The 26485-nt window shown below is 38.8% G+C and overlaps 1 protein-coding gene across 1 annotated transcript in view; it reads right to left on the reverse strand.

Annotated features, from left to right (window-relative positions):
• Window positions 1-2: 2 nt before the first annotated feature.
• Window positions 3-26485, reverse strand: part of PARP1 (poly(ADP-ribose) polymerase 1) — a 53656-nt gene continuing 27173 nt past the window's right edge. The window contains exons 9-23 of the mRNA XM_063304288.1: window positions 25596-25736; window positions 23657-23899; window positions 20984-21052; window positions 20050-20182; window positions 11198-11393; window positions 9948-10076; window positions 9073-9156; window positions 8554-8676; window positions 7929-8057; window positions 7275-7373; window positions 4411-4563; window positions 3488-3615; window positions 3148-3209; window positions 1566-1680; window positions 3-481 (exon numbers count right to left, since the gene is read on the reverse strand). Coding sequence (XP_063160358.1) covers window positions 400-481; window positions 1566-1680; window positions 3148-3209; window positions 3488-3615; window positions 4411-4563; window positions 7275-7373; window positions 7929-8057; window positions 8554-8676; window positions 9073-9156; window positions 9948-10076; window positions 11198-11393; window positions 20050-20182; window positions 20984-21052; window positions 23657-23899; window positions 25596-25736 — 1886 coding nt within the window. The 3' untranslated portion in view covers window positions 3-399. The remainder of the gene's footprint in view (window positions 482-1565; window positions 1681-3147; window positions 3210-3487; window positions 3616-4410; window positions 4564-7274; window positions 7374-7928; window positions 8058-8553; window positions 8677-9072; window positions 9157-9947; window positions 10077-11197; window positions 11394-20049; window positions 20183-20983; window positions 21053-23656; window positions 23900-25595; window positions 25737-26485) is intronic.

Here is a 26485-nt window from a genome sequence, read left to right on the forward strand (position 1 = left end):
GCTTTAGTATGAAAGTAGCATTTATTTTTACTTCAAAATAAACACATTAACATTTATTCAGAATACAAATTAAGGAAGATTTGAATTAAAACAAGGAAAAAGAAGTGTGTAAAGTTCTAAATTTATCTTCCCTGTCTCTTTTATTAAAAGCTTAAATCAAGGGTTGTTGACCTCCCCCCACCTTTTTCTGGAGTGGATATTAGTTAAAAGACATACAATATCCCCAAAACTAGAATAGGCCAAGAGGGGGAAGGAGAGAAGAAAGGAGGGGGAAAAGCCACAAATACAAAATTGCTCATAGTATTCATTTTTCATGTATTCTTGCATATTTATGAAGAAATATGAAAGAAAAGGGGGATTTCAAAAATGTTTGTATCATTAATTCTAAGAAGTCTAACTTCACCAGAGAGATGTCTTATAGTTGAACTTTAATTTCAGCAGGTACTTCAGTTTTACCTGAGCAATATCATAGACAATGTATCTGAAGAAAGCAATGAATGAAGGAAAAAACAAAGACATTTTTGCTGTGTTCTTCTGTGTTGCCAAATAAAATAGGAAGACATATAGGCTACCCTCTAAGCCCTTCTCAGATTTCTAAAACTGACTCAAGATGGGTGGGAATTCTAGGATTTTAACCCAGTACTTCTGAAGGGCAGTATACTGACAGATCAGTGACATGACAGTCATTAATAAGGCACCTTTTAATGTTTCTAATGGATATTGTATTTTTAACCAAGGCATGGCCTCTGAATTACCACTAAAGGTAATTCAATGTAGCATGCTGCAGAAGTCAACTTGAGAGTACCAAGGGGTGAGTGATGATAGCAAGGTTCCTCCAGAAAGAGACAGAATCAGTGCACCAGTATAACTGAAAAAAGCCCCCTCCTGCCCTCCAGTCACCACTTGAGAAGCATGAAACATGCCCTAATCCAAAGCTCACCTAGTGAGCTCATATGCTAATTAATTAATTAAATAAATTTATGCCCATCTCACGAAAGTGACCCTGGGTGGCATACAACAATCTGATAAAACAATAAATAAACAGTCATTACCTAAAACCATATACAGTAATAATTAAAAACATTAAAAACTATAAAAACAAAACTAAAACAGAATAGAATAGGTGAAGGGATGCTAATAATAGAGCCACCTTACTAGTCCCCGGGCCTGCTAGCATACTTAATTGGAGGCAACTACTAGGGAGAGCAGTATTGATTTCCTTTTACTGCATGATCTATGGTATCACTGTATTTTGTCATGTTTTGATAGTTTTTAATGCTTTTAGATATAAGCACCTAGAATTCTTAGAATAAGGGGCATGCGAATGCATGGATAAATAAATAAAAAGTGCACATGTTTTAAAACTCAGGCAGAAGCCCGCACTGTCTCAGTTTCTTCCCTGATCGTCAAGATCATTCATCCTGGACTTTCACAGACTGCAGAAGTAACTCACACACTGATGCTTAAAAGTCCACATTCCCTAAGGCTGATAGTATTCACCTTCCTAGAAGCAGCCACTTTCAGAATCCTATTTATGTCCGGTTCTAATACTGATCAAAGGATACTCATTATACATAAGACAAGTATTGCTAACTCCAGATGGAATTCCCTTGCCCAAAGGAACATTGGCACCCTCAAGAGAAACAGTGGCTGAGGGATCTGGGGCTGTTTTGCCCAAACCTAAACAGGAAGGAAAGAAAAAAAAAATTAACAAATAATTGTAATTGAATCTAATGGATTCACATTTATATTGAAAAACTGTGGAACTCATCTGATCTGAATTATAGATCAGTTAATATGGCACACAAAATGATTATGGGGCTAGAACAGTTCCCCTAATGTTTGGGTTTTTTAGCTTAGAAAAAGGTGACAAATGGGGATATCATACATTTATATAAAATTATGCATTGTAGGAAAAAATATGAACAGACTTTTTTCCTCTCCTATACACAGTATTAGAACTTGGGGGCCATCAACTGAAGCTAAAAATGAGGAGTTTCAGGACTGATAAAACATCACATAATTAAACTATGGAACCTGCTACCATCAACTACTGATGAAGACAAATAAAAAAGGATTAGGCAAATGCATAGAGGGTAAGTGCTCACAGGTAATTGTCTTGATGGTATCATACTATCTTTAGAATCAAAACTAATGTTTTAAAATGAAATTGCTAGGAAATTGAAGTGGGCTATCAGTCTCACATTCTGCTTATGAGCTGCACAGATGCTTTACACTACAGTATGCTGGACTGGATAAGCCATTGATGTGATCAAGCAAGGCTCTTAAAATATACTTAAAAGCTCTGGAAAAAGCTGTATAGTTTTGCTCATAATGCTCACAATTTTGAAATCTAGCCAATTCAGCCAACATATCCAGTAGAAGTCTTGTCACTAAAATTCTGTTTGCACTTCTTAAAAATAAATCGTATGTATGAATTGCAAGATTTCCATATGTCCCTTTTCCCAGCTTGATGACTTGCAAATGAGTTGGGACTGTTAGCTCCCTTCATCTTCAATCCGACACGGCAGAAGGACATCAGGTTGGGGAATGATGCCTTGCACATTTGGAGAGGAACTGTCCAGTTATAAAGCAAGCTGATAGGTGTAGATCAGTCTTCTTAAGCATTATCATGACTTAGCACAAGCTATTTAGGACAGATTAGGGAGAAGAAATATTTTAAAAAGACAGTGCAATTCTACCTATGTTTACTCAAAAAGAAGTCTTTCTGCAAACTAGACGACTTGCTTCTTAGCATGTTTAGCATAGAAATCTTAATACTGAAGTTCTATTATTTATTAGAGTCTAGCCTTGCCTTGAATCAACTTGTATCTCTTTTCTCTTCTGCCTAAAATGTGTAGCATCCATACCACATAAGCCGTGATACATCAATATTATTTTTCAATTTCTGTTATCTCATCAGTTTGCTTTCAGGTGAAAATATTAACTGAATGCCTTTTGGAGGGGGGATATCTTAACATCATATTAATCTGATTATGGAAATTATTGAACAATAAAGCATTTTTCCAGTGTCCTGTCCAAAAAAAAACCTGGCCCCAAGCCATAGTCAGTCAGTTTTGGATACAAAATCAAAATCACCATCATCCACTCTTGAAGTTAGCAGCACCATTTCCACTAGGCACTTACCTTTGACACTGTGTTTGCTTTTTGGTAGCTTGGTTATATGGGAAGCATTTTTCAATTCATACCTATCAAACAGAGAGGATGACCATTTAGGAAACTATATTTCACAAATTTAAAGAAATTACCTCCTCCTTTATGAATATTTTGTTTTCAAGTAAAGCTAAAGGGCTTGCTGCTTCAGAATTAGCTACTTCAATATGATTTCCTACAGCTCCTGATCTGCTGTGAGACATGCAAGAGAACATTTTTGTTCAGAGTAAATAAATTTCCAAATCTGAATTAAGATACTCCACATGTTATCATTGCACATTTAAAAAAAGCACTGTAGGAAGACATCACTCACATGTTTCCAAGAGCAACTTCTCCCAGCAAGATTAGGCCAACAGGGTCAGTCTGAGAGGTGTGACAATAGTTGGCACTTTTGGACACCATATCCGCAAAGTAGATTCCTTTACCAAACATGTAGCCAGTCTAAATGGAAAAAACGAAGTTACGCTGGGTTTCCCAAAAGTCGTCTAAGGAAGTATGATGTGAAAGAAAGGGATTGCAACTCCCTGCCCAGGAAAAACCTTAGCAATAAATATATTGCTACTATATAAAATGACAAAAAGAAACAGAATTTGGAGCAACAAAGAGGAATGTCTCTGATCTTTGGATGCATTTTCTTTTTCTTGGGAAGGAATAGTACTTCGATAAATTCTCACATTGTAGGACAAGGTTTTTTTTCCCCTTTGAGATTAGAATAGATGGCAATTCTGTATTTTATTTATTTACTTTCACCTTCAGCTCTGGGCCTGCCTCTCAGCATTCTAGTTTAAATCATTTGTATCTCTACTACGTATGATTGGACTGAATAAAATAATTTGTCAGAAGTTATTGTCTAATTGCTAGGAGGTGGAGAGACGACCTTTATACTGTCTGCAATTCTACAAATACACAATGATTAATCCAGGTGTATGGAACAATGGGAGTTGTGATAGTGTAATTTCCCTTTCTCTGTGTACTCTCAATGGAGAGGGGAAAAGAAAGTCAAGCCAGTCTAGTGAAAGTCCACTAGAACAGCATTCAAGTCCATCCCCAAAATTGCAAGATTATTGGGACAAAATATACTGTAGGCCCATCTAAGAGTGTTATGTCACAGGTTGCTGAATTTTTACTCCCAGCATCCCTCACCATTTACCATGCTGGCTGAAGCCTGCTGGGACTTAAGAGTTCAGCATCTGGAGAGTCACTAATTCCAGGTTAGAAAGTTAGCATATTACAAACCACTGGGGCTTCAGGTGGAGCTATTCGGAGACCCTGTGACAAGATACCAGCAAAATTGGTAGTGCGAGAACCATGCCAAAGCAACTGGCGATTGTGTAGCTCTCGGAATGGTTCATATCGCTGATATTCTCCTTCACGTTCAATCTTGAAAATCTGGGAGAGAGGAAGAAAAAGATATGATGACTGATAAAGCAGAGTACACTGAAAAATAATTCAGTATGTGGAAAAAAAACCTTAAAACCTTAAAAATCTTATGTACTGTATATTCTTTCATTTTTGTACAGCTAGTCATTTACATGTCTATTAGTAACAAACTGTGTATTAAATATAAATCTAGATAAATCCAGATCAAGATCCATTTTAGAAAACAAGTATCTTCGACTGAAAAACTAATGTACTGAATGCCATTATCTGTACTGATTCAAAGATACTTTGGAGTGTTTAGAGGTGCAAATGTGGCATCTCTCTGCAGCTCTTTAAAGCAGTTGTGTCTCTTTTTCTTAGATTACAAGGTGTGATCCTACGAAAAGACACAGCTGCCTTAAAGAGTTGCAGACAAATGCTATATTCATGCCTCATGTGCTCTGAAGCAACCTTTTAGAACCAATCTGAAATCTACACAGCTGTAAGAAATTCTAACCATCGTTCTAAAACACCTTAAAACTACATTAGTTTTGAAGGCTTTGAATCTGATGTAAAAAGAATATGATTATAACTAAAAGAAGTGGTTGCTTGTTGAGCCTTCTAAAAGTCAGTCAGGCATGAGAAAGAGTTTTAAGGATGAGTTTGCCCTCACTGAATTTCATGGCTTCACTTCTGTCCCTCACTATTTTAGAATTGATTTTTGTGAAGACTGAAGTAGATGCTACACTGGCAATCTGTAACTGGATTTCTCTACATACTTCTCTTAGATCAGGCAAACCGTACCTCCTTATGCACTCTGCCACAACTTATCTCCCCCTCCCTAGGCAGTATTTTAATAAGAAAATTATGTGGAGAAATCCAGTAATAGATCTAACACTTATTTCACTCCAGGATTCTTATGAACGTACAAACAGAGCATGCCCTTCTCACCTCTAGGTTACTGCAATGTACCCTACAGTATGTGATGTTGCCAGTGAAGACTATCTGGAAGCTGTTGCTGGTATTCTGAGCACAATTCAAAGTGCTGACCACTATCTTTAAAGTTCTACATGGCTTGCCTGCTAGATCCCATTAGGATTGCTTGCTTCAAATGGAAAAACCTGTCCCGTGCATGCATCTAGATTAGGGATCGTGAAGATGCCCCACCATGTGAGATCCAGGGAGCAGAGGCTAGGAAACTGTGATTTTTGATACATGCTCCAAAAATCATGGAATAGCCTTCCCCCAGAGACCCAAAAGGCAACTTCCCCAATGGCATTTTAAAAAGACAATAATCTGTTTTAAGAGGGCTGAACCATGTTATATTGCCAGGAGCAGCTGCTAAAACCACTGTTATAGTTTAAATGGCAATGTGGGTTATCTTATATTATGGTTTTTATGTTTTACTTAGCCTGCATGTAGTTGGTGATATATAAACAATAATAATCAAACAAAATGATCACTCTTCATAGAATTGTAGATACAAATTAATTTTTCATTTTTTTCTTTTTCCTAGCATTGAATTTGCACACCCTGCTTGTCATAGTTCAATTCATTAGATAAAGTTTGTCAGCAAACCAGCCTCAAAGATGAGTTGTGAAGAAAAGCCTCGTTTGAGTGGTTAGCTAAAGGCCTGCAGGCCTCAAAGTGAATAATGAACATGAAAATGTAGGAAGCTCCACACTCTACGCTCCCTAACCAGCACACATTTAGATGGAGGTATAAAGGAGAACCATATTTGCATTGGCATGAACCACAAGTGGTCCTCTCTGGGTGATGCAGAACTTCAATAAAACAGGGGGAGGAGAGCACTGTATTTGCATTCAAGCACATGTGAGTCTCTGTCCCCTGTGGTGGTGGGGGGTTGGAGGTGCTACACATGGAGGTTGGGGAAAGGAAGGGGTTTTTTATTAAGTTTTAGAGTCTTTTTGTTTTCTTTTTCCCTTTTGTACATTTGAAGTAAAATAAAAAAAAGTAAATGTATATGAGCTTCCATATACCAAAACTTAAAAAAAAAATTTAAATGTGCACACGTGCTACACATGCAATCTGTGCTCTTCCAAATTTGAGCCCTCTACTCTGCTGAATACCGGAACAATTATGTTGACAGGGTGAATGAGCAAAGGCTTTTATTAACGCAAAAAAATAGCTTTGCTTATGGAACAAAAAACAGGAGGGACAAAGACTATAGCCCAGTATAGCTTCACACAAACTACTTCATTCGTAGTCAAAAGATCAGGGTGGGCTCTAGAACTGCCCTTTATTGACTAAGCACAGATTATTCTGCTGTGCTTCCACTGGTTTCATATTAAAATGGTAAACTCTAATGAGAGTTCCAACTTGATCATGAATCAATACTTCAAAACATAATTTTAAGTTTTGTTTAATGTAGAACTTTGACTTGGTGCCAGCTAGAGTACCACCATAAACTATGACGCAAACTATAATTAAATATATGTAGCTGTCTATAGCATGAAAAGACATTCATTTCATGCCCACAGGCCTCGGATTTGAGGGGAGCTTGGAATGTTCACTCCATAAACATATTTTGTATTAACTCCAAGATCTAAGATCACACGAGAGTAGATTAAGTTAACAGAAGAGTTAATGAGCCTTGATTACAGTTTCACAAAAATATTTAGCAAAAGTTACTGAGATACTCCAGCAACACATACAGGAAAGACAAGTTAAGTGTAGACCAGTTCTATAGCTAAAACTCCATATCCCAACCCTGAACTCACCTCCATAACTTTCAAACCATATGCATTGTGGGTACTTGCATGGGTGTTCTTAACATATTGTTTTATGATCTTGGCTTCTTCTGAATCTTTATCTAGTACCTGTCAGGAAGTTAACAAGAAATTCACTGTTGTAAATTTAATAATGTAAAAAGAGGAACCTGTGAACATATTTGGTCATTAAAATTTATTCCTGCAATTCTGATCTCATTGATCTAGGGAACTTGCTATGTTACTGATTTTTCATATGGGAAAGAAGTTCCTGAAGGCAGTATCTGCGTTGCCAATTCTCCCTGCAGGATGAGTCATTACATTTTCTAAAATCTGGGTATTCCAAAGTATATATGTAATTCATGTTATGTATGTATTTCTCTGTTTTGTTTTTTCTTGGTTAATTAGTTTTTATTATGTTTTAGAGTCTTTTTGTTTTTTTTCCCTTTTGTACATTAAAAGTAATAAAAAAGAAAAAAAAGTACATGTATATGAGCTTCAAGATAGCAAAGCTTTTTTTAAAAAAAATTTGAAGTTACACCTGCCTTATCAGACAAGCAGGTTATCACCGATGTACATCTTATATCTATTCACCCCAACTAACCTTGGAAAGTTGGAAAAATGTGTAGTCAAAAGAGGATAACATACATCTCCGCCATTTTTTACCTTGATATTGGTTTTGAGCTTCTCATAGTTCACATCTATTGGATCTTTATCCCCATCCTGACCACCACTTCTCAGAAGGCTGTAAGCGACCTCTATGTCAAGCAGATTATCCAGCATTTCCACTTTAGTCTTGATAAACAAAAGATGTAATTATTTGTAACAATACATTCATTTCATAGTCTTTGTGTTTATTATCCTAAGAGACAGCTTAGGATTCTACAACTGCTGTTTTCCAGAAAAATAGCAGTAGCTCTTTTTTGAAAGAAATGAAAATTCCACTAATTTTTGTCTTAGATTTTATATAAGGAACCAAAGGATTATGGATGTGATTCCTTTAATCCCTCAATGCCCCATCCCCACCTTATCCATGCAGGACTCCTGTAGTATTTAATTAAACCAAGAGATGGTGACTGGCACAAGGTTACCTAGTAAACAAGGTTACCTATAGGCAAGCCATGGCCTGAACCTGAAATTCCTGCCCCTTGTCCAACAGTATATCCACCACTCAAACTGGATTAGAAAGTTGAGAGGCTGACATAACTATTTTGAGATTACACCTATTATAATATTATTTACATTATTTCTGTATTTAAGTGCCAGAGTGTCAGAGTTTCCCCATCAGTACCTTAATGTAGTCAAGGTTGTTTAGAAGTGGAGGCTTCTTCATCCCAAAGTCATGGGGAATTAGAGTGTAGAAGCGATTGGAGAGATCTAATATCTGTGAATCTGTGCCACCATCAGAAACTGCCTACACAGAGAGAAAAATAAATAAAACTGTAAGAACCTTGGGCAGCAACAAATGCATATATTTGAATTACTTGCCTTAGTAAAAAGTTAGTTTAAACTTAGTTTAATCTTTAGTTAAGGCAGCATTTTGAAATGCTTGGCTAGCTTTTCCCAGTTTGATGCCTTCCCCATCATGCTACCAGGTGAGGCAAGGTTTTCAATTTATTTATTTATTAAACAAATTTATATAGCTGCCCAACTCACACACGGTGACTCCCGGAAGCTTACAAAATTAAAAGATAAATTTAAAAGGGAACTACCTAAGTTTGTTGATTGTTACTAGTATTGAAGGCTGCAAACTATTTCTGGAATCAAAGGGAATATTGCTTTAAATAGCTGAAAAAGGAATCGTTCTTACCTGCTGCACTTCATTCAGAATGGAGTATGCACTCTGGATCTGCCTCTCACTTAGCTTCCCCAAAGGCATCTTCTGGAGATCAATCTGACAAGAAGATAAATGGATCCAATTAAAGCAGAACTTTATTATGGGAAAACATTGGAAAACTGGCCGCAAAGAAGAATATAGAATGAATAGCATGCTCCTCAGAAAGAACACAACCTAGCTTTTGTATGCAATAATTATCTGTATAAAACCCACTGAACATGGGCACGCCCAAGGAAGCAGTAAGATCATTAAAAGATATGGTCCCCCTCACTTTCATGTAGGGAGTGGCTTGTTTTGAGAGTACTACTACTAACAACTGAAAACTATATTAAAAATTATCAACTCAAAGAATAGAAATACAAAGAGAATGTGGGATGCAACTTTATTTTGGCAACTTTCAAGTCAGGCTGTGCTTCTGTTTTGCTAGTCAGTAACCTTGATGATATTTTATTCAAGTTGATATTATACTGGCAGTTACACTGAGAGTCATATGATGGAAAAAACTATTGTCAATCAATTTGAAATAATTTAGCTTAATATACCTGTTCTCTTTAGACTTGCCTAATTAAATAAAGTTAAATACAGTAATTTTTTTTTAAAAGACCTAACTGGTCTATGTCCACCTATTTCCAGATTATGTCTTCACATAATCAGGGAAACAGCTTAAAAAAGATGTATTAAGGCACAACTCCTTTCTTCTACCAACAAAAAGTCACTATGACATTCTTGAAAGATGTTAAAAGACTTTTAAGAATGCCTCTTCCCATCAAACTGCATTGCTTCCACTGTCATACTGAGAATATCAAACCAATAACATCAAAGTAATTAAGTCAAGGAAGAATAGTAACCTCAAACTCCACCATGGCTTTCTTCATACTTTCCACATCAAAGATCATCTTAATAAGATCTTGGACTGCCACAGGAAGCTTGGACTTGGTTCCTGCACTCACAGTCAGTTTCTTGACTGCTTCTTCATCCTATTGGGAGTGGGGGTGGAGGGCGAGGGGAGGAACTTGTGTTAAAACAACATACATGCACAAATTAAACTATTTCTTTGCTTCTTTTACTACTTTAACTAGAGACAGAGAATATATGAAATTCTCAGTTGATCTTATAGTTATTTCTATCCACACTTGCTAGAATTTTCAGCAAATCTGGAAATTTTAAATCCACAGCTACAGGAGAAAGAACAAATCAGGCACAGCATTGTTTGCATCCCCCCTCCAAGAAATAATTTGATTTCTAACTTCAGAGATTCCAGTACTTAGAAAATATCAGGTCTGATCATTTGGGATGATGGTGACTGGAAGATAATCCAGAACTAAATAGTCTAGTCCTGCCTTAGGCATGAAAGTTGGCTGGGTGACTTTGGGCCAATCACTCTCAGCCCATGATGTTGGTTAATTCCTGTTGCAACCAACGGATCACCATTCAGTTGATGAAAGAAAGAGAGAAAAGAGGGAGGGGGGAGAGAGAGAGAGAGAGAGAGAAGAAGCAAACCCTGCACTGGGAAAAACGCTAGGAAGGAAAAAAAAACTCAAATGGGATTTTGTCTAATCATCCATTATCCGGTCTTTAGCTGCTGTGTGAGAGGACCTAGTTCAAAGATAAGCGACCTGTTATGCTCTCAGTTTTGGATGAGTCCAAGCAATGCCAGCTAGTATGGCCAAGAGCAAGGGATTGTAGGAATCTTAACTTAAAAACACCTGAAGGAAACTAGTTGACAGAACATTTTTGCTTTTTAAAAAGGGGGGTGAGGGTTAAAAGGTCTGCAGGCCAATCTTTTAATATATTGCTGATACTGATATTCAGCAGACCCACACTGCAAGGCCATGGAAAGGAGTTTGAATTAAGAACAAACAATATATGAGATGCATTTATTCCTCTTATCAAATGTAACAGAATCAACAAAATCACATATTTTGGGTGGAAGATGGTGCCAATTTAGAGGTAAATTCTTTCATATGCAAGGATTGAGCTAGCGAATGTTTACAATAGTGAGGCCTCTGGGAAGCTTCTCCTAATTACTTCAAAGTATTTTCTGTTATGTGCAATCTTGTCAAAGGAGAGTCTATCTTTTTGAAGAGGATCAAGTTACCTGCCCATAGTCTATCTCCAAAGGGTAAAATTTTTTGGGATATTTGGTGAAATTTTTGGAATGCCAGGAATTGCCAGTTTTCTCTTCATACAGATCTAGGAAATGTTCGATGGCTTCTTCTTTAGTAGGCATCACCTCTAGCTTGTTACTTCCAATTGCTGTGCCAACACGACCCCATGAGCGAAAAACCCAGTACCTAAAGACAAAAATAAATGAAAGAAAAATATGAAATAATCTAGCAAGTTGTTCTGAAAGGGACTATGTAAAGCCTAGCTCTTTGCAGGTACTTATGCCAACTGCTTCAAACAAATACTTACCTATTTCCTTATTATCCCTTTTATAGAAATTGATAATGAAAATGCAAAACAGAAAGAAGGCTGACTATCAGTTCAATATTAGCATAGAACAGCATCTTCTGCTGTATTTGGTGGTAGTGGGCTTGCTTAGGAATCAAGGACATCTGGTGGGAAAGCCTTGCCTAAGTGGTCAAAGTTAATCTACAAAGAAGAGATTTATATATACAGGGAACAGCCCCCCTCGCCCCCACACACAATGAGAGGGCAAGATCCAGTGTTTACAGACTAGGGACACTGAAAGAACTGGCATCATTTAAACACTGACTCAGGCTTCCACATATTCAGTAGGCTAAGCATAAGCAAATCAGAGTTTGAAAAAAATACAGCTGGGCCACACATGTAACAAAATATCACTTTTTTTACAAGAAAAAAACAATGATTTGCAGGAACACAAATGTTAACAGTGAAGCAATCCACTCCAATGCATCTGGAAATCCATATGCAATTGTGCTGAGATGGGAATAGCATCCACTAGGTGAAAGTCTGTATGGCTGCCTCACTCCCACTGGGTCATATTGCTGAGAAGCATATCTTATCTTGGGAGTAACTACAGCCATGATTATTGACTGGGGTAAATATAGTAGGAGTAAACAGACATGGGAGTTTCTGCTGTATTGGATTTCTCAAGGGTCTTTTATGCCATCAACTACAATAACTAACTGCTGATGCTAGTCCTAAATAACAGGTGTCTTAACCCCAACTAAGCTGGCATTAAATCAGATAGATTAGAATTGCCAACGTCTCTGTAACTTCTTTTACCGGACTACTATCGAAAATAGAGAATTTGCCATTCTTTCCTTGTAATGGCCAGGATGATGTGGACAGCATATGGTCCTTGACATGTCTTTCATACTGCAGTCTGGCAAAGGATGTCATGGTCACAGAGAAGTGGGTCCCTCTAGCCCAAAGAACCCACTTAAGGTCAGGCTGTTTGCTAATAAGACACCTGTCATCCAGAATTGGCAGCAACCGTTAATATTACCCTAGTTAATGACATCAAACACCACTGAGAAACCTGAGAGCAGAAAATCCCTTGTCTGCTTACTCAGAAATCCATCTGCTAATTAAAGGCGAGGCTTGCTCATGTGTGTGTGTGTGTGTGTGTGTGTGTGTGTGTGTGTGAGAGAGAGAGAGAGAGAGAGAGAGAGATTATGGCACTGTTTGAATCACCTACAAAACAGATGACTTGTCATCTAAAAATCCTCAGTGACTGAAATAGTCCATTGTAATAACTAAAAAGTTCCTTTGGGATGGTTGATTATGTCATGTGAAACCTCTCTTCTCCCTTGACTATTTTAAACATCTTTGCTTTCAACTATAAATCCATAGTATTTATCCACCCATCCACAAAAAAAATGGATAAACTTGGGAAATATTTTTTTTTTAGTTAAAGCACTTCTTTCAGACAGAAACTCTGAACTTTTGATCATATATAAGAAATGTGGACAGAAGTAAAAGAGAAAGAACCTAAACTGCTGGGTAGAAAGAACATACAACACAGGAGATTCTTCTGTGACATGATGACATCTCAAAGCTAATAAAAATGAGATATTTTCTCCTTCTGTTAATATATGTTTAGCTTGGCTGTGGCTTTCTTAGTTTTATTCCTTTTAAGTTGCATGCTTTTAACTTGTGGGGAGAGCTAACTTTGGAGTTCCATGTAGGGAATGAAAGAAAGACAAAATCTAAGCTCCTGGGGGCACCATAATCTACTGTGTGAGACATGGAGGATTTCAAACAGATTCTTTCTGACTTTCACCAGGATTTTAAACAGATTTCTTCCGACTTCTATCAAGCTTTTATGCAAGATATCCAGGACATTGTGGAAAATATGAGATCTAAAATGTGCCATCAGGTTGGGGATGTGGTGGATAAAATTGAGGAATTTAAGAGTGACAGAAAGGTTTTTTTTTTAAGACTGAGATTGGGATTTTTATCGAGATGCTGGTTGAAGATTGGATAATGGAGTTGGAGAAATCTAAGGGAGAGAGTGATCTGCAAGCCATAAGTAAAACTGATCTCCTGGTGGAATGCCATGAAAAGAACCTGGAATCTTTGAGGGGGGCAGTTGGGCTGTTTGATTTTTTTCAAGAGAAAGCTCTGTGCACATTTGTGGGGATCTGTAACTGCTCTGGTTTATTCTGAAGTTGGATAACGGTTGAAGAATGTTCATCTGGTTTGCTTTAAGGATTTGATTGATGCTATTTGCCTTTAAAGATTTGGATTTACTGTTTTGAATTGGCTTGGTTTTTTGGGTTTATTAAGATTAAACTTATTAAAACTGTTGTATAAGAGTTAAAGAATGTTTATCTGGTTTGCTTTAAGGATTCAATTGATGTTATTCCCTTTTAAAGATATGGAATTACTGTTTTGAGTTGTCTTTGTTTTTTGGGTTTATTAAGATTGGGATTATTAAAATTGTACTATTAAGTGTAACAGCAGACAACTTATCTGTTTTTTACTTTGATTCTTATTATAGCACACAGAAATGTATAGAATAGTGGTTTTGTTGTTTATTCGTTTAGTCGCTTCCGACTCTTCGTGACTTCATGGACCAGCCCACGCCAGAGCTTCCTGTTGGTCGTCAACACTCCCAGCTCCCCCAGGGACGAGTCCGTCACCTCTAGAATATCATCCATCCATCTTGCCCTTGGTTGGCCCCTCTTCCTTTTGCCTTCCACTCTCCCGAGCATCAGCATCTTCTCCAGGCTGTCCTGTCTTCTCATGTGGCCAAAGTGTTTCAGTTTTGCCTTTAATATCATTCCCTCAAGTGAGCAGCCTGGCTTTATTTCCTGGAGGATGGACTGGTTTGATCTTCTTGCAGTCCAAGGCACTCTCAGAATTTTCCTCCAACACCACAGTTCAAAAGCATCTATCTTCCTTCTCTCAGCGTTCCTTATGGTCCAGCTCTCGCAGCCATATGTTACTACGGGGAACACCATTGCTTTAACTATGCGGGCCTTTGTTGTCAGTGTGATGTCTCTGCTCTTGACTATTTAATCGAGATTTGTCATTGCTCTTCTCCCAAGGATTAAGCGTCTTCTGATTTCCTGACTGCAGTCAGCATCTGCAGTAATCTTTGCACATAGGAATACAAAGTCTTTCACTGCTTCTACATTTTCTCCCTCTATTTGCCAGTTATCAATCAAGCTGGTTGCCATAATCTTGGTTTTTTTGAGGTTTAGCTGCAAACCAGCTTTTGCACTTTCTTCTTTCACCTTGATCATAAGGCTCCTCAGTTCTTCACTTTCAGCCATCAAAGTGGTATCATCTGCATATCTGAGATTGTTAATGTTTCTGCCAGAGATTTTAACTCCAGCCTTGGATTCCTCAAGCCCAGCTTGTCGCATGATGTGTTCTGCGTACAAGTTGAATAGGTAGGGTGAGAGTATACAGCCCTGCCGTACTCCTTTCCCAATCTTAAACCAGTCCGTTGTTCCGTGGTCTGTCCTTACTGTTGCTACTTGGTCGTTATACAGATTCTTCAGGAGGCATACAAGATGACTTGGTATCCCCATACCACTAAGAACTTGCCACAGTTTGTTATGGTCCACACAGTCAAAGGCTTTAGAATAGTCAATAAAACAGAAATAGATGTTTTTCTGAAACTCCCTGGCTTTTTCCATTATCCAGCGGATATTGGCAATTTGGTCCCGAGTTCCTCTGCCTTTTCTAAACCCAGCTTGTACATCTGGCAATTCTCGTTCCATGAACTGCTGAAGTCTACCTTGCAGGATCTTGAGCATTACCTTACTGGCATGTGAAATGAGTGCCACTGTTCAATAGTTTGAACATTCTTTCGTGTTCCCCTTTTTTGGTATGGGGATAGAAGTTGATTTTTTCCAATCTGATGGCCATTCTTGTGTTTTCCAAATTTGGTGGCATATAGCATGCATTACCTTGACAGCATCATCTTGCAAGATTTTGAACAGTTCAGCTGGGATGCCGTCGTCTCCTGTTGCCTTGTTATTAGCAATGCTTCTTAAGGCCCACTCAACCTCACTCTTCAGGATGTCTGGCTCTAGCTCACTGACCACACCGTCAAAGCTATCCCTGATATTGTTATCCTTCCTATACAGGTCTTCTGTATATTCTTGCCACCTCTTCTTGATCTCTTCTTCTTCTGTTAGGTCCTTGCCATCTTTGTTTTTGATCATACCCATTTTGGCCTGGAATTTACCTCCAATGTTTCTAATTTTCTGGAACAGGTCTCTTGTCCTTCCTATTCTATTGTCTTCTTCCACTTCCGCGCATTGCTTGTTTAAAAATAATTCCTTATCTCTTCTGGCTAACCTCTGGAATTTTGCATTTAATTGGGCATATCTCCCTCTATCACTGTTGCCTTTTGCTTGCCTTCTTTCTTGGGCTACTTCTAGTGTCTCAGCAGACAGCCATTTTGCCTTCTTGGTTTTCTCTTTCTTTGGGATGTATTTTGTTGCCGCCTCCTGAACAATGCTGCCAACTTCTATCCAGAGTTCTTCCGGGACCCTATCTACTAAGTCCAGTCCCTTAAATCTATTCTTCACCTCCACTGCATATTCCTTAGGAATATTAGTGAGCTCATATCTAGCTAATCTGTGGGTCTTCCCTAATCTCTTGAGTCTGATCCTAAATTGTGCAAGAAGTAGTTCGTGGTCTGAACTACAGTCAGCTCCAGGCCTTGTTTTTACCGACTGTACAGATGTCCGCCACCTTTGGCTGCAAAGGATGTAATCAATCTGATTTCGGTGTTGTCCATCTGGTGAAGTCCATGTATAAAGCCGTCTCTTAGTTTGTTGGAAGAGAGTGTTTGTTATGCAGAGTGAATTGTCTTGGCAAAATTCTATCAGCCTATGTCCTGTTTCGTTTTGTTCTCCCAGGCCATACTTACCTGTAATTCGAGGTGTCATTTGACTGCCCACCTTAGCATTCCAGTCTCCTGTCATGAAAATAACATCCCTTTTAGGCGTGTTGTCCAGTAGGTGCTGCAGATCCTCATAGAACTGCTCTACTTCAGCTTCTTCAGCATTTGTGGTTGGGGCATATATTTGGATCACTGTGATGTTAGATGGCTTGCCCTGAATTCGAATTGAGATCATTCTGTCGTTTTTTGGGTTGTATCCAAGCACTGCTTTAGCCACTTTACTATTAATTATGAAGGCTACTCCATTTCTTCTGTGGTCCTCTTGTCCACAGTAGTAGATCTGGTGGTCATTTGATGTGAAGTGGCCCATTCCAGTCCATTTCAGTTCACTGACGCCCAAAATGTCTATCCTGAATCTTGACATCTCACCAATAACCACATCCAATTTGCCCTGGCTCATAGATCTTACATTCCAGGTTCCAATGGCGTGTTGATCCTTAGAACATTGGATTCGCCGTTCACGACCAGCACCGTCGGCCACTAGCCGTCCTTTCGGCTTTGAGCTAGCTGTGTCATCACGTCTGGGGCTAGTTGAGCTCATCCTCTGTTCCTCCCCAGTAGCATTTTGACCATCTTCCGAGCTGGGGGTCTCATCTTCCGATGGTATACCGACATATCTCTGGTTGTACTGATCCATTTAGTTTTCACGGCAAGAATACTGGGGTGGGTTGCCATTACCTTCCCCAGGGATCGCATTTAGTCTGACCTCTCTGTCATGACCTTCCCGTCTTGGGTGGTCCTTCACGGTTTAGCTCATGGCATCATTGAGGTGCTCAAGCTCCAGCACCACGACAAGGTAACGATCCTTTGCTGAAGATAGAATAGTGCTAGGAAGGGAATAATTAAATACATTTTATCTTTTGGAGGGGAGAAAGATGTTTAGGAGGTTTCTATGAATTTTTTCTTTATTTTAATGTAAGGGGGAGAAGTAACTGTATTTAAGTGATTTTTATTATGTGTTAAAGTGGAATGACTTATAGAAATAATGTGGTGTTTTGGTTTATATAGAGTAAAAGATTGATTATGGAAATTTTTGTATATCCTTGCTGTTAAAAGTCAGAAGCCACACCTTTTTGGAACTTTAAAAAAAAATTATCTTGTGTTTCTGCACTTTTTTTTGCTTTTTTCTTTCTTTCTTTGTATTTCTTTGTTTTTTGTAGTTTTTATTCTTCTCTTGAAACATAATAAAATTTACTATAAAAAAAGAAAAGAAAGGAAGACAAAATCAATCAATAAAGTAGTAATGATTTATTTAGCTTTCCTCTGCTTATTTAAGATCTGCAGTTTGTATAAACATGTCATGGATAAAACTGATTTAGTCAGGACCAGAAATACTGGAACAAGGATAACTGTTTTGCCATTTGGCCTCTGTACACCACCACACTGAATTTGAAAGGAAACAGACCCAGATAGGAGCAAAGTCAGGACTTTCAGCTGTCATTCAAGGGGTTTGACAAAAGTGGGGCACTAATCATTCAGTACAGACAGTGGAATACACACACACCCATCGTTGGTGGCTCATCATTACAAACGTAAGGATCACCTTTAATACCTGGATGAAAATCCTTTGCAGTCAATGACTTCCTGAAGTCTGGAACCCATAGATATGACCAAATGTTGAGTTTCCTCCCTCAAGATGCTTTGCCAGGCCTTTACTGCAGCTGCCTTCAGCTGCTGCTTGTTTGTGGGTCTTTCTGCCTTCAGTCTTGTCTTCAGTAAGTGAAAAGCATGCTCTATTGGGTTGAGATCAGGTGACTGACTTGGCCACTGAAGAACATCCCACTTCTTTGCCTTGAGATACTCTTGGGTAGCTTTTGCTGTATGTTTTGGGTCATTATACATCTGCAATATGAATCAGCATCCTATCAGTTTGGCAGCATGTGGCTGAATCTGAGCAGAAAGTATAGTCCTATACACTTCAGAATTCATCCTGCTGCTTTGATCAGCAGTCAGGTCATCAGTAAACACCAGTGACCCGGTTCCATTGGCAGCCATACACGCCCATGCCATAACACTGCCTCCACCATGTTTGACAGATGATGTGGTATGCTTTGGATCATGAGCTGTTCCTTTCCTTCTCCATACTTTTCTCTTCCCATCATTCTGGTGCAAGTTAATCTTGGTTTCATCAGTCCAAAGAATCTTATTCCAGAACTGGACAGGCTTTTTTAGGTGTTTGCTGGCAAATTCTAATCTGGCCTTCCTGTTCTTGAGCGTTACCAGTAGTTTGGACCTTGTTGTGAAGCCTCTGTATTTACATTCATAAAGCCGTTCTTGACTATAGATGTTGATAATGACATGCCTACCTCCTCAAGAGCATTCTTGACCTGGCTAGATGTTGTGAACGGGTTCCTCTTCACCATGAGCAGAATTCTGCAGTCATCCACTTTAGTTGTCTTCTGTGGTCTTCCAGGCGTTTTGCTGTTGCTGAGTTTGCCAGTTAATTCCTTCTTTTTCAGGATGTTCCAAACTGTTGTGTTGGCTACTCCCAATGTTTTTGCTATCTCTCTGATGGGTTTATTTTTTTTTCTCAGCCTAATGATGGCCTCCTTCACTCGCATGGACACCTCTTTGGACCTCATGTTGAGAGTTCCACTGAACAGCTACCAAATGCACATGTAACACTCAGAACCACCTCCAGGCCTTTTATCTGCTTGATTGGTCATGGGGTACCCAGGAAACAGGCCACACCTGGCCATGCAGCTGGTTGTCAGCCATTTGTTCCATTACTTATGAGCCACCAACGATGGGTGTGTGTGTATGCCACGGTCTGTACTTCCTGAATGGTTAGTGCCCCACTTTTGTCAAACCCCTTGAATGACAGCTGAAAGTCCTGACTTCGCTCCCATCTGGGTGTGCTTCCTTTCAACTTCAATGTGGTGGTATACAGAGGCCAAATGCCAAAACAGTTATCCTTGTTCCAATATTTCTGGTCCTGACTGTATGTATTTGTATGCTACTTCAAGAAAACTTAGGCCACTATATAATTCATTAATTTTATGACTAAATTAAGACTAAATTAAAAAAAACACACAACTAAGTTCAATTGAGGTCATTCCCAGAGAACTGCAACCTGAACATTGGTTTTGGTGCCTTTTCAGCCGTAGCACCTGTCCTCTGGAATATTCTCCCCTCAGAGATCAGGATGTCCCCGACCCTGTTGGCCTTTTGTAATGCCATGAAGACCTGGTTATGTGCCCGGGCCTGGGCCCCCGAGTGTGGTAATGGTCCTGTTTCTTGGTTGTATTAACATCTTACATTGGCAGCCATGAATACTTATTTTGTATTTTAACCGTTTTAATTGTAATTGTTTAATTGTTTTATGGTTTTTATTGTTGTAAGCCGCCCAGAGTCACTTGCTGAGATGGGCGGCTATAGAATTCAAATCAAATCAAATCAAATCAAATCAATCAACAAGGGATACAAATTGTTTCAGTTTTGGATTCTCATAGCCATTTTAGGAGCAAGAACTGACTATCTGAATCAAACAATTCTTATGAGAAACAGATAAAACAGCACCAGTTGTTATTACCTGAACCACACTAAGGAGAAATTTCCAGTGTGGTTCCTGTTTAGAAAAGGAGAAATCTGACCTGGTCTCTCGGTCTTCCTCCAGCAGCTGAAGCTTGTAATAAGAATTTGTTCCTTGGACAATATCAACTAGACCTAAAGTGGCACTGAAGATTTTACCACTTTTTTCAAAGACATGTGCAGAATCTTCCAGACCTGTTTACATATATAACGAAGGTTAACTCTGGCTATTCAGAAACACATTTTGCCATATTCAGATTATTGTTAATCTGATCATAAGATTGGAAACATTGGAGTTTTCATTTTCTCATCCACCTTCTTTTCCCAGTACAAAGATGAAACAAAGAGGAATTGTAACTGCCTGTAATTGATTTATGGCAAATAATGCTATTTCTTTCAGACTTCTACTGTTTGCCACTGCACTAGGGAGATCAAAGGGATTCCTGGGCAGGGGTGTGCAATTTGCACAGAGACCTGCTGTTGCAAGTTATGGCATGGGCTGCAATTCATATGTAGAAAAGCCCAAACCCAACATAAATTAGGACATTTTTATTCTTCTATATTTATTTTAATACTTATACTTACTGTAATACTATACTTATTATAATACATACTTATTTTAATATATATAAATTACCATTTACTTGCCCAAACATCTATACTCAAGAGTCCCATCCTGAATGACTAATATACAAAACCCTTGTTCCAGCAACCAGAGTGCCAACTTCCTTGCTTTGCACTAGGAAACATCACGCAAGAGATGCTACAGTGAAAAACCAGAGGTCTTACTTTCATTAGTCAACTCACAATGTACAGCCACACTTACATAGGATAAAGTGTGCTATCAAGAGGGGCAGAGGCATTCATACCATTCATATGTTAGAAAAGCAGGCCCAGTGGGCGAAAGCAAGAGTGTAAGAACACTCCCTGGCTGTGCGGAAAAAACTTGCCTACTAATATGAGAAAAGGGAAGTAGAACTATTGTTATGAACTCACCTGAATCAGGGTCCACAGCAGCCCCTCCTTTAACCGTCAGCTTCATTTTCTTCTCAGACTTACTTGTTCCTAGACAATGATGACGACAGGGGAAATAAGGCAGTAATTAATTTGCTATGGATAGATAGAATTCATTCATCAATTTAAAAGGTATAATTAGGTGATTGTAAAAATGCTCCTTATGCCTTTGTTTGTACCTGTATCCTATGCTAGGGCTTTATGAGTTCTTTCATAGAATAAGCCAAATACTTTGTTGGCTGTACTCCAAATTCTAAGAATTTCCAAAGGTTCTACAATGAGATAGCACTCTTACACACACTTATATGGTAGCAGCTTCACTGAACTCAACAGGATTTGCTTCTGAGTGAGCAGGAACAGACTCAGCCTGTAATGCAAACTGATCATTTGCTGAAGCTTTTTTGCCAACTCTAAGGCAGTATCTATATTTCTAATGACCTGCTAAATGATGTTATTTAGCATTATAATAATGCCTGTTGCTAATGCAAATCTGATCCCCAGAACAGTAAAAAAAGAATTATACAGCTTCATTTACTGTGTTTCCTTGTGATTTAAATCAATGTGATTTAAACTGACTCTACCCTAACAAACAAAAACAACAAACCATGGTTAAACAAAGTTCATAGTAGACACAAAGGCCTAGATAACTTAAGACATAGGATGGAGTACTTGTTCTCTATATACCTAATAGGGATGCTCTGAGTGTTGCTGAGGATTAACTATGCCACAGCCTGGGAAAGGGCATTGCTGATACAGCCCCCTCACCTTAAAGAATTCTCTCACTTTCCAGTATGGTATGGACTGAGCCTTTAAAGTGACTGGCAGCAGCATTCACCCAATTTTAGTAAAAGCTGCCCTTCTGTGCCTTTGGGATCCAATCCAGGATTATTTTTAAGCTTTGTAAGGATTTAATACTTTTTTAGATCTTTTCTACTGAATATTTTTGTTTTGTTTAAGTGATTTTAACATTGTTTTGCTTTTTAAATGAACTGTACCCTGCTTTGGGAGTGTTTTAACCAATGAAAAAGCAGGAATTTTGCTAAAACCTATGGTTGCAAATAAATGTATATACTGTCAAATAAAATGCAGGATGTGAAGTAATAACAGTAACAATACTGTTGCTCAATAAAACGTGTGAAGTTAGTTGTAATCCCTCCCAGTTCAGACTAGAGTTTACAACATTAGAACAGAATGTGGTGGTGATTATAAAGCTTACAAATCGAAAGTACCGTTTTAGTTTAATCCCTGTTAAATCCAATCACCTATCTTGTCCTCAAGAATTCTTTTAGAGAAGTTTTTACAACCTAGCCTAAATGGTTAGGTTACCTAAAATCTTCACCTGAGACAGAGAAGGCATACAACTCTTTTCTTGGATGTCCCTAGTTTTGGCAATGGTACATTTATGTTTTCCTAACTGAGACCACAAAGGGAGAATTCTACAAAACTTAGGTTCCTCAGCCAAATACTATAAATCAGAGCTCTGGGCTTCTGTTTGTAACTCAACAAGGATACAGCAATAATTTACAGGTAGTCCTCAGTTAATTACATCAACTGGGACCAGAATTGCTGTTGCTAAGTGATGCAGTCGTAACACATGATGTCAGGTGACCACACCGCTTAGCAACAGCAATTCCAGCAGTCCCGGTCACCATTGTTAAGCGAGGACCTCATCTGGCTGTGACTTCTGATTTCCTGCCAGTTTCCCCATTGACTTTGCTTGTGGGAAGCTGGCAGGGTAGGTTGCAAATCGCGATCAAGTGACCATGGGGACGGATGGAACTCCAAGGACCAGTCATTACTGCCACTCATTTAGCACTGTCATAAGTTTGAACGGTCGCTAAACGAGGGTCATTAAACAAGAACCACCTGTATTTGGAAGGGATGGGAAAAAGTAAGGATTCAGACATTTCCTTGGAATCTGGACATTGATTTCATTTTTTTTTTTTAGCATTCATATTATACTACCATAGCACATGACAAGTTTTAAGAGTTCTTGGCAATAGATAGTCTTCCGGTTGAAGATTTAGGTCAGCCTTCTCTACCCAGGAGGGATTTCCCTTGAACTATAGCTCCCTTCTTGCTTTAAAAGTTACAGGAGATGTAATCCAACACAACAGGAGGGTGTGAAGATAGGGAATGCTACCTTAGCAATACTAATGAAGATAACTGCCAATAAATGGTTTTAACAACTAAGCTGCAAGCAAGTTCTAAGAAGTCTGAAGTACACAATAACCAAATACTTCTAGAACAGATTTTTCAGCTTCTCATCTATCTAGCCTTGAACTAAAGTAAGCCTCCTCTATTCAGCTTTCCGTGTTCCAGCTGGCAAGTTGAGAGCACTCATTTCTGCTGTTTGAGAGTGTGGAGGGGCACACTATGATGGTGGTGGGGATTTACTTACCTAAACAACGGATGGTTCCTTCCCACTCCCCTTGAGAAGTGTTTAACATTTTACTTACTTTCTTCTTCAGAATTCAAACAGCAGGAACAAAAGGAAGAAACCTGTACCTTTAATTGCAATATGAAGTAGAGGAGAGAAAGGCCATTCCTGTGGCCATCCCAGGTGGTGGCTTTTATAATGTTTTTACATATATGTACATTTCGCTCTTGAATAGCCTCTATTTCAGGATAAATAACCACTATTTTGGCTTTCACCTTGCTCTTCCTTGTTCTTCCCGGCATTTTTCATGTTTGGGTGTCCGCTGGATTTTCCACTCGCAGACACCTCTTTGTGTTCCTGCTTTACTTCTGCACCCCAGGGAGATACCACATGAAGTGACCGAAGGTCCTGAAAACCCTTGCTGGAGGTTTTTATATCCTGGAGGAAGTCCTCTGACACCACGCACAAGTGGGCTTTCTTTACCTCTTCCATTTTTTTGTTCATTTTATCAACTTCCTCTGTAAGATTTACATTTGGGAGAGAGAAAGAAATAGAAAGGCAAGGCACAGTATGTTATCCTTCTTTAGTTGAAGCAGCAGAACACACTGACTTGCAGGGCACAGAAACCTGTAGCTGAGTGAGATGAATTCAAGGGCTTAATCCAGCACTGTGTTCTCAAACACTGAGTAGGACATCTGCTGGGATGTGTCAAAAAAATTGAGATGGCAGCCATCACCACACAATCAAAGACCCACCTCTTTTCTACATGCATCACAACACATGTAAAAAAGAATAGGGCTTCATCTGCCCCTCTCCCCTCACACAGATGCCTCTGATGCTGAGGTCAATTACCATGATCATACACTGTGCTAAAGTATGATCTCAGAACTTCTAATATACTTAGTGGTGTAATATCTCTAGAATTCTATTAAATCTTATGTACTGATAGTAAACTCATTTTGTATGTAGCCATAAGAGTATCATCAATATATCAAGCATTTAGTCTTTTGAGAACAGATGTACAAGGAAAAAATCCCTACTCAACCAAAACTGTCACACGCTGTGAGTTTAGAAGGGTACATTTAAAACTAGGTAAGAGAGTAGGCTAGAATGTCCTGGAAGATGATATAGTTGGCCGGTAGAGCTCATATCCTGCGTACCTACAAAGTGCATTAGAAAGAACTTTGTTTCATGTTTTAGTCCCAAACTCACTTAATTTTTAAAAGGGAAATGTAAGTTTGTTGTGATGCAAGCTGGCATTCACACAACAGCTATTTCTCATACACAGAATCAACATCCTTTCTTTCAAGCAAGAGAGTTAATACTTATCAACACTTAGACCACAGAGATTCCCGCAGTCCCTCTTTCTCGAAACCTAGGTTTTGTAGTTTCATAGTTCTGTTTTTTTACCCTTCAATGTTTTCCACTGACTCCTCAAAGTTCCAAAAGGACTTCTGTATGTTCTTTGTTCTTATTAATAGCATGTAAATAACAATTATATACCAAAAGAAGAGAAGGTGATCTCCCTAGTAGCATGCTTTAAAGGCTACAAAGCCAACGCTGGTGCTACAGAATTTATCACCACCACCACCACCTCCTTCTCTTCTGCATTCTTTTTCCTCTTCCTCTTCTCCTGTACATGCCAGTAAGACCCTCAGGTTGTGGGATCCCCCTCTCTCCCATATGCTGGCAGAGGGGGAGGACTTCAGGTAAAGGTAACCCCTGAGGACACATGGTAGGAGATGGTACCAGAAGGACCACCAGTGTGCTATACTACAGCAAGAAGGTAGGGCTGAAGGGAGGCATTTTCAGCAGAAACCTCCAATCTTTCGCCCTACTGGCCCAGCTTTGAACCATTACACAATTTTACAATTGTGAAGGGAGAATGAGGTAAAGGAGCAGTAAGCTGACAAAAATGAAATAAAAACAAAAGACTAAACCAAGGCGGTTAAAAAAAACATTTATAGGGGCAGAAAGAATGTTTGATTCAAAAATAAACAAAAAAGCAAACTGAGGTGTACTGTAGTTATATCAATTTAAAAAGCAGTCATAATCAGGTTATGTTTAATACACTGATGAATCGCTTCAGTGCTCTGAGTTCCTTGCTCAGCTTTAATACAATACACTCCCTTCCCTCTTCTAGGCCTCCATTTAATGTAACACTCTTGCTATTGAGAATGTCCCTGCTTTCTAGTGACACAAACATCTACTCACTTTGTGAGCTGATGCACAAGTCAGCTTTATTCACAGTCGCTGTCACCTTTCCCCCAAGTTCTTCAATGGCAGATTTAATTTCATCCTTGGTCTTCGACAATTTTCCAAGGATTAAAATCTTCATGTTATTTAATGGTTTATCTGGACAAATGAAATCATAGAGCATATGAATATATTATTCAAAGAAAGAAGGAAATGTGAAGGCATAAAACTACAGTTTTACTATTCACGACATTGACTTTTTAACGTGTCATCTGCAAATCTTAGAACGTTAAATTCAGCCAGTGTCATTTTTTCCATTTGAAAGTAACTGCAGAATACTTATGTTCAGAGACTTTTTTTTTATTTTATGAATGTTACATTGCAGTTAAAACATAGTATATTTTTATGCACAGTAGATAGGACTTCATTCATACAGTAGGTGTTTGATGGGAAGCTGGTGGGTGAGAAAACATGTTCAATGCCTTCCTTCAAGAGAAGATGAGCAATTTAGTTGTTACACCATAATAAGCAACAGCTGACCATGTTGGAAAAAGTCTTCCATTCTCCTCCAGCAGAATCCACCATTCATACAATTGCCAAACACAACTCAAAGTTAGTTTGACACCCAAGTCTCTCTTCAAGGCAGACAACCACTCTTTGTAGCTTCCCAATTTTCTTATTCAGGGCAAGAATGTCCCTGCACCATCCTCTGACTTTCTTCCTTTGTCTCCCTCCACCTTGCCCAGGATCATTTTGACTCATTCCAGCTTGCTTTCTTCACTAGGGTGAACTGGCTCCATGCCTGCATCTTTCCTTTCCTGAGAAAGTTATCCCAGCTGTAACGTTCCTGCACATCTCAGCTATCCTGAAGCTTCAAAGACAGCAAGTGCTTATTGTGGAACAGTGTG

The sequence above is a fragment of the Candoia aspera genome, chromosome 1 (genome assembly GCF_035149785.1).
Source record: "Candoia aspera isolate rCanAsp1 chromosome 1, rCanAsp1.hap2, whole genome shotgun sequence".
In the NCBI taxonomy this organism is placed as follows: Eukaryota; Metazoa; Chordata; class Lepidosauria; order Squamata; family Boidae; genus Candoia; species Candoia aspera.